This window comes from Python bivittatus, unplaced genomic scaffold (genome assembly GCF_059951505.1).
Source record: "Python bivittatus isolate LINGU-HERP-01145 unplaced genomic scaffold, Pbiv_v1 ctg000700_np1212, whole genome shotgun sequence".
NCBI lineage: Eukaryota > Metazoa > Chordata > Lepidosauria > Squamata > Pythonidae > Python > Python bivittatus.
Genome location: NW_028277098.1, coordinates 49,837,102 through 49,849,333, shown reverse-complemented (window position 1 = coordinate 49,849,333; position 12,232 = coordinate 49,837,102). Strand labels below are relative to the sequence as shown.

The following is a 12,232-nucleotide window of genomic DNA, read 5'->3' as shown; positions in this document are numbered from 1 at the left end:
AGCTGCTACGCACCATTAGCAGATAGCCACCAGCCACACGGATGGCACTCACATCTGAAAAGGACTTCATGATGTCACTGAGTGTGGTGGTAGAGAAGGCATGAATAGTCTGGGAAGAATTTGCAGGCAGAGATTCCTGGGCCAGCTGGAAAGAGGCAACATTTGTGAGACAGTGAGAGAAAAGTATCTAAGAAAATACTGTTTACAGTTTTGCTCACATTCATATAGCATAGTCAACTTTTTCACAGACATCCCTACCACACTCATATGCTTACAAGCAACCTATTGCTCAATTAACTATCCTTCTTGCACAAAAACTGAAACATTTCCAGAAAAAAAATCTACCTCAATCACTCCTAAAGACATCCTCCCAGTTGGCATGCCAGTTATGTCCACCCTAGAATCCATCACACAGAATCCACTCAAGTGTCTCTCTCAGATACATTCTGTACAGTCCCCATTAGTGGCTTAGCATTTAGGATCACTAGATGAAATGTCAAAAGATGTCAAAGAGATTTTTAGGCATGAATGAGCCTGTATGTTGCTACACATGTCATATATCCAAATCTTAGCATGGGCAACAATTGGCTTTTTTTTTCTTTTTAAAGAAGGAAGTCTGCTTAGCATGTAATTCAGTGTATTTACAAGCAGTCACACACAAGTAGTCAGAAAGTGTTATATTTATAAACATATATTTGAACATAGCTTTGCATGATATATAATCCCCCGTCACTGATTGACACACATTTGTGCCCAGTTCTGCATGCAGCTTTTCAGCTCTCATTCCATACTTGCATCAGGCAGCCCACAGCCCATCAGTGCCACAGCCACAATAACCCTGTTGGCACCTCACCTCAACGAACTCCCGCTGCCAAGCCTCCAGCACAGCAGCAGCCTTCTCCTCACTCCAGCTGATATCGTGTATCTCGTAGTCATCCCGGTAGTGCTCATAAAGTTGTCGTGGGCTCATCAGCAGGAACATACTCTGCAGGGCTTCAGCTCTGGAGAAAGAGAAGCTGGCTCAGAGACTCCTTCTGCCCAAACTCTGCAGGCAAAGAGGTAGCCTGAGGTAGAAGACAGGAGCTCTGACTTCTAGTTTTCTTTCACCCACAAACAGCTCTTTCAGAAGTTTATTTTCAGCATTTCTTTCAGCCCAAGAAAATGCTTCATACACACATCTAAATTTAATGCAAAATGAATTATGCTGTAATGACAAGCAGCTTTCATGGGAAACAAATTGGCTAGTGCTGTAAGCAAAATGAAAGAAAAATCTTTCCAAATGGCCTATGATGGCAAATAGGCCTATGATTTGTACTTGTGGAGATGATTGCTCATATGGTTCACCATGTGGTTGTTCAAGCCATACAAAAAGACAAGCCTGCATATACTGAAAGGGACACTGTTAGAAGATTTACTTTCTAGAATATCTTGTACTTGTATTTGAGCCTTTGAAAAAGAAAGAAGCGAGCATGCTTTTATATCTTCTGGTTACTTTATTGCATTCATTTTTAAAATGAGAGTGGCCATTTCTCTTCTCATCCGCAATCTTTAAAGAGTACTTGTTTCAAATTCTTTTCCTTTTCCATAACTATTTGTCTGCAGCTCTTTGTCTTGCCAGAAATGAAAGAGTTCAGGGACAATGGCATCCACAATAACTTCTTTCTAGCATGTATAATGTATGAGAAAATTCAATCATGATCCTGATCCCACCAGGATGCAGAATGTGTCCTACTATACTTAGGTAGCAGTAATCTGGACAATAAATGGCTGTGGAACCAGCATTGTACAAAGGATGACAAGTGGTTGGGAGAGGACCAAATTTCCAAAATGGTGTTGGTACAGGGAACAATTCTGAAGGGCAGATTCTATTGAGAAGCTCAAATGTACCTATATTTGAGCTCCCTCTAGAATCTGCTCTTCAGAGTACTACAAAAAGGTGTTTGAGTTTTAAGATAGCATCCACATCAAGTGAAAGGGGTTGGGGAGAGTAGTGGCTTCAGGAAGGAAGGGATAACAGCAGCCCAAGCTTCAGGGATCAACATAAATCCCATGGCTCAGAAATGCCTGCCAGTTGTTCCTGGGGTCAGGCCATAGACATGTACCCATCACTCACAGAAACTGAAGCCTCAGAGGCATCAAGTTACATGCTGGCTCAGGGGCCAATATATCACCATTCCAAAGTGTAGAGGAGGAAGAGTGACATCCACTCATTTCCCAGCTGCATGCCCTTCTCTCTGCCTTGAAAAACAAAAGTACTGTATGGCACTGACCCTCATCTTTAATTTTCCTCTGTGCAGAGGGAAGTCACCTGACCTGCAGGCAGAATTCCTTAGCTGTCATGTTTATTCCAAGTCAGAAACCTTCTCCTAATAATAGAGAGGGGCTTACAATCCAACTTACTTTTGCAGTTTGCCCTGAGAATCCTTTACTGTGCCCCCCAAGATGAGTTCCTCTTGCCAGTGCATGTATTTTTGGGAGAAACCATGGCAGCCACCTGTGAGTTCAGAAGGGATGTGTGGTTCCTGGCAGGAGCAAAAAGAAGAGATAGCAAAGTGAGTATGCTACCAAGAGTTTTCTATAATAAGAGATAATTCTCTATCCCCCATTCTCCTAGCTCTTGAAAGGTATTCATTTATTACAACCATTGAATCCCCAAGGAACCCTGTCTTGCTTAAAACTGATTATTTGCTGCAAATGTGCACAAACTGGTTACCATGGCAAACAAGAGTAAATGTTGCTCTTTGTCAGATATAAAATATATATAAAATGTCAGATATAAAATATACCAAGGAATTATGACAGGCAGCAAAACCTAAAAGAAAGAATATCAAACTGGGCTTATGGGAGAGTAAAAACTTCGTAGTTTTTTAAAGTGGAAATAAAATAGTAAAATAATGTCAGAGGGATTGTGAAGCACTTTGTACATTACAAATCCTTCTGGACAGTTTCTTCTCAGTTGATACAAGAACTGTGTTATTTACAGCATTCCATCATTCTTCCAGTATTTTTCCCATCCAGATGTGACCAATAGATATAACCTGATGTGAGGTTACAGAAATAGCAGCAGGCCTAATTCTCAATAGCTGGGATCATCAGGGGCAGTCAGCAGGCTTAACAGAAGATCAGTGCTGTCCCTCAGTATGTGTCTTGATTGTCTCCCATTTTTATGGGGAAAAGTAACATGATAATCCGGGGGCAATATTTGGATGTACATTAAGCTGTCCCTTCAACAATGACTTTGGATGTCCATTTTCTTGATGATAAGGGCACTGCAGGAATACACCCTCTCCAAAAGACTATCTTTCCCAAACCCCACAAGCAGAGGAAAGGAGGCCTTCATGTTACAAGTTTTTATGTGACAATGCTCCATACAAATCGTCCTGGTCTAATTATTTCAGTGAAAATGACAACTCAAAAGCAGCATAGCTCCCTCATTTGAAAATATGTGTGAATCATTCTGAATGCAATAATGCAAACCATATATAGATACATGCAGCCAGAAACACAAGGCAAGCCTCAAGCAATGAGAGAGGCAGAAACACAAACAAACAGTAGAATTTATGTTTATTTCCTCACATTTATATCTCACCTTTCCTCCAAAGACCTCAAGAAACTATATATGAATTTACTTCCTAACAAGAAAGTAGGCTAATTTGGCTTCATAACAAAAGCAAATTAGGTTGAAAGTCTAGGGTTGTCTGGTCCAGTATCATTCCATGAGCCTTTTGGATGAGTGGGGATCTGGACCTGTTTGCCAGAAAGACCTTCTAAAACCATACTACTCATACCTTTATCTACCATCTATCTATTCCATCTCCTAGCAGGTTTTCCATACGCTCAGCAATGAAAACAACAGAGCACCTGACTGGACAAACAAACAAATCCAAGTAAATCAGCACTGGATTATATTTACCAAAATAAAGAAATATAAGAAGCTCTAGTGATCATGTCAGGAACTTCTACAGGATTATTTTGGTTTTCTATGACTGCAAAAGATGAGCAAATAAATGCCTACTGTATTTGGTCAGAAATCATTCTAAATATAAAATCTTCTTTCTGTGCACGTGCACACGTATACAGAGCCACACAGGCTTGACTACCAGCACACTGGGTATTTCTTTCAATCCTAAAGGCATCTCTTTCCTTTTTCTGTGGTGGAAAAAAGAGAAACTGGATAGCCATAATGATAACAGTCTGGCTTTCAAGCCAGGAAATGTGGAATTATGGCTGCAATCCCATCCTCCCACTCCCTGTGCTGGCCCTCCGTCACATGGGCTCCCTGTCTGTGTGTATGTCTGTGTTCGCAGGCTGCTCCCTCCTCCTCTGCTTTCCAAAAGCTGCCATGCTGCCATCTGTTCTGGGACACATTCCAACTATGACCACCTGCTGGTCAGCACTTGCACTACGTCTGCCTGAATCAGCACTATCAGTTCAGCCTGAGCCTCCTTGGCACAGGGCCATGCATTCTGCTTCTTTTATTTGGCCTCCCCATACCCTGAATACAGGAGGGCAAAGCTAATGAAATGGGGGACCCCACAGTTAGTTGAGTCTGTTGGGCCACACATAGCTTCTTTAAGGTCTCTAGCCTTAAAGAAGCTACCATATTGTTTCATACAAACATATATAAGATAATGAATTTTGTGAGTTCATCTACTTTATTCTCCCCTCCACTCAGCTGAGAGAATGATCTCTACATAAATCCAGTATGTACACTTTCTTTCATATTCACATCATATTACTTAATGTGTACCTTGCAGTTATCTTGTAGCAGAGGCTGGGAATGGCATAAAAAATAGACCTGCCTTTTATTTGGGTAGTTTATTTTAAGCAACTGATTATTCTTACTTTTTTGCTTTATTTATCAAAAGAATGCCAATCTTCAACTTCTTGCTCCTAATTTATATTCACTGTATTTCTATTCATCACATATTTCTAAATTCTTTGCACAGATGGCAACTTTTGCATCCTTTCCTCAAAGTATTCCACGGGTAGTTCTCGACTTAAGACCATTCGTTCCTAACTTATGATGGTGACATAACTCAAGTTATGACGGCACTGAACAAAGGAACGTATGACTGGCATCCAAAGTTATGGCTGTTGCAGCACCCCTGCGGTCACGTGATCAAAATTTGGATGCTTGGCAGCCCAATCACACTTATGACTGCAGGGGTGCTTCAACTCCCCCCACCCACCTATCTTCCCCCCCATCTCTGCCCTTTTGGGTGCCCTGCACAGCAACATTTCTTGATGGCAGCAGCAGCACTGGGGCTAAATTGGAGACCCAGGGCCTTCAGCAGTCTCAGCCAGCTGCCACCGCCCCCGGGTCTCTACTTTAGCCCCAGCGCAGCCAGCACTGGGTGTGGCCTCAAGTCCTGTGCCCCAGCCAGCCATCCCAACACTACAGCACAAAGCCCCAGCCACCCTGCCGCCCTGCGCTCTGCAGGCCCTGCTGCGCCCAGGTGACTTTCACTGTTTTCCTCCTGCTGCTGACAAGGCGTGCCAGCCTGCCTTATGCAAGGCATCTGCTGGCCATGCCAGCCCTTCTTCCTGAGGCCACTCATGCTGTTCTCCAAATTGCATGCTTGCTGAAGGCCCCAGGCCTCTAATTCAGCCCCAGCACTGCTGCCGCTGCCACTGAGGAGTGTCGCTGTGCAGGGCAGCCAAAAGGACAGAGATGGGGGGGAGATAGGTAGGTGGGGGGAGTTGAAGTGAAAGCGAGTGTGCCAGGGCAGGAGAAGCGTGAGGTACTTGCCTAACGATGGTGCTGTCCCGGCCTAATGACTGCAACTGGAACTATTGGAACTGCTGTCGCTGAGTGGTGCAGTCATGTGATGTTTTACCTAATGACTGCATCACTTAGTGATGGAAGTTCCAGTCCCAGTTGTTGTCATAAGTCGAGGATTACCTGTATATTCTTTTTGAGTGTGGTCTGTAATATCTTGCTGCATCTTCTCAGATCCAGTCATACAGGTAGTCCTCGACTTATGACCACAATTGGGACTGGAATTTCCATTGCTAAATGATGCGATCATAAAGCAAGGTGTCATGTGACCGCATCAGTTAATGACAGCAATCCTGACACTCCCTGTTGCAGTTGTTAAGCAAATTCTGCCAGTAATTAGCTGAGGACCCAACCCAATCCAAGCCATTCTGGGCTTAGTCCCTCTCAGCCTTGAGCCTCAGTAAGGTAAGGGACTGCCTCCAACTCTCCCCACCCGCCTATCTGCCTCCCATCTCTGCTCTTTTGGTTGTCCTGCACCCTGCCTTGTGCAGCAGCAAGCAGCTCCAGAACCGTGTGGCTCTGGGGCTGTTTGCCATGTCCCAGGAAGCTGCAGCCACCCCAGCCCAGCCCAGTCCCGGCCACAGTTGCCCTTGCCACCCTCCACTCTGAGACCCCTGCCTCCCTGCACTACAGCATGCCAGCTGACATTGCCATCTTCTCGCTCCAGGTCTCATGAGGAAACCACCGTGCGCAATCTGGGGAAGAAAGCCTCATGTGGCCAGTAGCTGCCTTGTGAAAGGCCAGGCCAGGCTGGGCAGTGAAGATCAGTTGGGGCGGCAGAGCACAGGGTGGCAGAAGGGCATAGATGGGGAGGATAGGCAGATGGGGAGAGTTGAAGCCTCCTGTGGTCATAAGTGCAGGCGGGCTGCCAAGTGCCAAATTTTGTTCACGTGACCACAGGGGTGCTGCAACAGCAGTAACTATGGGGACTAGTTGTAAGTCCCTTCGTTCAGCGCCACCATAACTTCAAACAAATTGTCTCTCAATAAAAGTAGTGACAATGACTTTCCAATATTTGGAGCATGCATGAGAATATTGAGACTATGAGAGAGGCCTATGCCACCTGGCAGTCAGGTTTAAAAGGAGATAATAGAAGCCGATTATTGCCCATTAAAACATTAGCTTATCTGGCCCAGTTTGACACAATTCTGGATTAGTATCGAATTAAGTCTTGTACTTAATCTCCAACAACAAACATCAGGAAATGATAATTAAAATACCACAAAACAAACAAAAAACTTAAAAAATAACAATAACAATTATCAGTACAAATGGAGAAGCAGAGAGAATAAAAATCAGTATCTGTTAAATGCTCAGGAATTGTCTTTATATATTGTCAAAATACAGGGATATTACCCTGACTGAATATAGATGTCACTATCAAAACAGATTTCTCCAAAGTGACTGTCCTCTGAACAGCAGCTTCTTATGAGGAAAAACAATTTAAACCGGGGAAAACAACATAGGAAAATGGATTAAATGACTCCCTCCCACAGTGCAACTCCCCCTCCCACAAGCAAGTTACTTCGAATTAAAACATTGAAAAGAGACATCAGTTTGGCTCTTATTCCCAAGAATATGCCAAAAATTTGGGGAAACTCGCCTTCTGACTTTGGCTGTTGGGGGCACTAGGAGGACACTCAGGGTCAAAAGGGTCAAGACAAGGCCGCTCCATATAGGCCTGGCCAACCTCTGCTTTATCCAACATCTCCTTAAATCCTTCTAGTGAGGCAAATTGACCCAGTTCCTCCATCAGCTGAATAGGATCTAAGTTGGTCCACTGGATATCCCGCCGACCCCTGTGGAGACAAAATGCTGTAGATTAATAGAATTCAAAAAGTACCCAATTGGCCCTACATACTGATATTTCTTAAAGTGGTAATTCCTCATATACTCATGCCACCTTTTAAATCCCTCCAACCCTCAAAGCCGCATCCACCCTGGTTGGGCCTGGGACATCCAAAAAAGAGGTGCTTGAAGGTAATGAGTAATTTCTCCTGCTCATGTGGGAGAATTCCACTTTGGGAATCTAAATGTTTTCAGAACTGAAAAAAACAAGAGTTTTGAAAAATAGAAAAAAAATAAATGTCCAGTGAGGATGACTGTGATCAGGACATGTAATATTAATCAACTGTTGAGATAAAAAATATATTTGGAATGGGGACTAAAAATTGAGTGGAGTTATTGGAATCCCGAAGGAGAGGCATTCCACACTAAAATATTGTGCCACAAATCTTACTGGATTCCTTCTATTTATCTTTTTATTGCTGTGAAACAGACATAAAAATGTTATAGGGCCAAACTTTTAAGTAGCTCTTTGCATCTGCTATAGCTGCCTTAAGAGAGTTATTGTTGATTTTGTTCCAAAATTGTTGCTCTTAATTGCATTGTTGGATTTTAAAGAACATTTTTAATCCTTTGTCATAAAGGAAAAAATGCCTTTTAAAATTCAATTATTGGAGTGTTGTTTGTTTTGCCTTTTTTTTTTTTTTGCAAAAAGAACAACAGCAACAGTCCAGTTGGACAGCTATTATTCCAAAGACAGAGTTCAGCTAAGAGGAAGCGGTAGAGGGGAATATAATTGCCCTGACTGGCTGCACAAGACTTATTTAGGGATAGGAGGGATTTGTGCAGGGCTGGGATAGGCTTCATTGCTTTTGTCCCCATACATAACAGGATCAGGCATGCTGCTTTCCTTTTGCATCTGACTTGGAGAGCCAGCTCTGAAGGAATTGGACAGTGCCTCCCTGGTAGGACCAGAAAATGCACAAGGATGAGAACATGAGCAAATGAAGCTTATTAGAAAGGAAAAAGAGAAGCTTTCAACAGAATGGAGAGGAAAGGGAAGAATTGTGCATATGAAGAATTTTGTATATACAGCACTTCATCTGAGGTACTTGTATATAGGAACTAAGTACAGATTACCATTGGTGTCTATATACCCAGCATAATCATCCATATGTTTTAGCAGTGGCCACTCCCTTGGGGCACCAGCAGACATAAATAGAACTGCTTGTTCCCTTCTACATCAGAATTCAAACAAATACTGGCTTGGTGTGTGATCTGAATGTGTCCCTGGTCTTGTCTGAGGCCAAGATGGAAGATGTAATCAACACAATTCTGCTTATGTACTAATTACTCTAGTGGAACCTTCCATAAATTGGTGTCCTCCAAAAGTATTGGGATTACAACTTCTGGAATTCCCCAAGTAATAACTGTTGGATGGAAAAAGAAAGTTGAAGCCCCAGCACATCTAAACAGCATCAGGTTAGGAAGGCTGCCTCATGCATCACTAATGCCCTCATCCACTCCTGTCCTGTATCTGCTATGGGGCAATAGATAAACCTACTGGAAAGCAATGGAAAGTGGTAAAGCAACAACATCCCTTTTGTATGATCTTGATCATCATTTTTTAAAAATAAAAATTATTCCGTACATCTCTTTTCCAGTAGATGGTGACAGAGGTAGTCCTGCACGTGAAGCTTGGAAACAAATAGCTATTGAATTTCTGGGCCTGTAACAGCTATGTGAGCAGGAACATTGATATATATAATTGTTTTAACATTTTGACACTGTAGTAGAAAAACACGTTCCTATTTAATAGCTGCCCAGCTGAAAATTGTTAGAGCTCATTTCTGTCTCATGAAAACTGGCAGCTTCATGTAGGTTAATGTTCCACAATATGGTATCTGCCTAATGCGTTGTGACTGCAATTTTCAGAATTCTTAATCAATGTGGCATATCTGAAAGACTCCAGGTCAGGGAAGGCTGATGCAGTTTCTCTTGGCCAGGTTGTCTTCTCTGCTAGCTATGAGCCAACTTCTGCAAAAAAATCAGTTCTTTTGCCTTTTGTCAGTTTGTTCAAATTAAACATGATCTCTCTTCAGAGCCTCCTGAAAAAGTTAAAAAGTGATTTTCTTCTGCCTAATTCTGTTGAGCATCCTTTCTATAGTGTTTTCTCTGCTCAAGGTTATTATGTAACTAAACAATTTAACTTTGAGGATTAAAAGAAAAAACAACAATAATATTAATAAAACACTGATTATTAATAAATTAATAAACTAGTATTTTCTGAGATCTTCAACAAGAATAGTGAAGAACGTCTTGAATTATTCTTTTATCATAATGGAGAAATACTAAACTCAAAGATGGGAAAATGATGAAAACTCAGGCAGAGGAAGTCTTGTCATGCTTTCGGCAGAATCACTCTCCAATCATTCATGAAATCTCAGATCCCAAGAAGGTTCCTCGTTGCTTGATTCCCACATTCCAAACAGCCCAGCTCCTGCTCCTAAAGAGAGCTTCTTTTATCTGCTGTTTCTTGCTTCACTGAGCCAAGTCGAGCCCTTTTGTTTTTCCATAGATTGCTGCCTTTTGTTCTCCTGAGTTTTCACTCCCTTTGCGTTAAAAGGAGAAAGGGAGGGGGAGACAGAGAGGGACCCTCAACTGAACTGAAGCGGAAGCTGGAGCAAAAACTCCCCCATTCCAGGCATTCACAAGCAAAACTTTTGGATGTGTGTGTACAATTTTTAAAGAGTAAGAAGGATGTAAGAAAGGTAAACTTGGAAATCAAAGGACAGGTGCAAAAACAAGGGAACAAAGACTTGGCATTTAGTCCTATCCATTGAAGTATCTGAAAAGAACTAAACAACCTGGTCAATTGTCCTTGTTGCACAAGAAGTGGAGTACTTATGCAAAATCTACTCTTTTTTAAAAGGAAGGTTAAGGGTATTGTTATAAGGTGGTTCTTCAAAGTCTCAAGCATGGTGACCAGTTTGAAAGAAATCCTGTTACATTCCTAGGGATGAAAAATAACTCTCAACTTGCCGACCCAGAGGAGCGAGCAATCATGTCATCTACACCCAGTGCAATGAAATCAGGTCCTGTCCTGCTCACCTTGGATTTGTGCTGCTACTGAGTTCAAGGGGAAAGCACCGCACCTCCCCATAACCCTTCTCCTGGCAGTTGGATGCTGTAATCCCTCCCTCTTTTAGGTTTTTTTTTTTTAAGAAATCTGTTTTCTCCTTTACTCACTGTCCTCTTCCACTCAGCAGCAGACTGAATAAAGCTACTATTCCATTTGTTGGGCAACTTGGGGCTTTCAAAGTGTCATTAGCATGAGAATATGCGGTGTTGCCATTTGCTGACAAAGCATAAGTCTCCAGGGCCCCTTACAGACAAACACACTTGTAAACAGAAAGAATGCCAGCAATTGTCCCTGGCCCTCCCTCCCCCTCCCCCGCACCTCCAGAGAGCTGGTCTCCACATCTTTACTCTCTCCCGCCTTCATCCCCCATTTTGTACACCTTAATAGAAACATAATTACAAGGCAGCAGGAGCAACAAAACAAAGCAATTGAGCCCAAAGTAGAAAATTTGGGGAGGGGACTGATGACAGAAAGTGATTCCCCCCGCTTTGGTTTGGAATTGGGACAGAGAGCAAACCTTGGGGCTTTGACATATTCCCAAAATCTGGGGCAGGGTGGAGGACATGTTATTATTATGCTGTCACCCATAGATTGCTACCCTCTTCCATTGAAAGCAAGTGGAAAAGGCAAGTAGTATTTCCTTTTTGTGTTCTGTTTGATACAAAAAGAAGGTAAACACTAACATGGTCATGGTAGAAGAGAGCTCTTTCCCCATCCAGAGCAATATTACAAAGCATTTCTGCCTATGGCCCTGGTGTCACATGCACCCTTCAAGAGAGAGGACACTCAAAAGCTTAACTCCTAATGTATCTGGAGACCATGCCTTGGGATCACTCAGAAATGGCCACTGCTTCCCCATATAGGCAGTGATCTTGAACATACTCTGTCATGTTGGCAAATATCTTGAAGGCATCAGATGCAAAAGGAACATTATTCAAAGTTGTCAAGCAAGCCAAGGAAGAATACTATTATCAGAGAAGGATCTTATGGCTATCTACACAGGAAAGCAATAAAGGGCAAAATGTTTTCAAAGGAAAATTTTAAAAAGGTCCCCTTTCCAATATCATCAGCTAGGCTCTGCTCTAAGGTCTGCCCAAACTAATCTGGCCTTTCCCAAAGGTGCCCAGGATAACTGATTTCGAATTTTGTGGTTGAATTTAATAGTACACCTTTGTAATGCCCTCTTCATGGGTTTGGGTTATAGCTCCCAATATCCTAGCCCCTAAATTCTAGCCTATGACCATTCCTTATCTTAAACACTTGATGAACCCTTCCCTTTTTTAATCAGTGATCTCAGATCAGCACTGCTGCCTATCCTTATTGGACACTGCTTAGCAAATAAGAACTGGTATCCTGTAGCATGGTAAACTAAGAACTGGAAATCCTATATTTAAATCTCTACCATCCAGGAACAACCAGGGAAGTCTCCATTTCCTACTGTTATTAATTTTCAATAATATACAGGCAGTAGCAGCTCACTAAGGAAGGAAGATAGCAAGGAACGGAACGGAGGAGAGTAAGAG

At 42.5% G+C, this 12,232-nt stretch overlaps 1 protein-coding gene across 1 annotated transcript in view; it reads right to left on the bottom strand.

Annotated features, from left to right (window-relative positions):
* PTCH2 (patched 2) overlaps positions 1-12,232 on the bottom strand; it is a 63,326-nt gene that overhangs the window by 18,469 nt on the left and 32,625 nt on the right. The window contains exons 6-9 of the mRNA XM_088153764.1: positions 7,386-7,581; positions 2,401-2,522; positions 854-1,001; positions 14-145 (exon numbers count right to left, since the gene is read on the bottom strand). Coding sequence (XP_088009890.1) covers positions 14-145; positions 854-1,001; positions 2,401-2,522; positions 7,386-7,581 — 598 coding nt within the window. The remainder of the gene's footprint in view (positions 1-13; positions 146-853; positions 1,002-2,400; positions 2,523-7,385; positions 7,582-12,232) is intronic.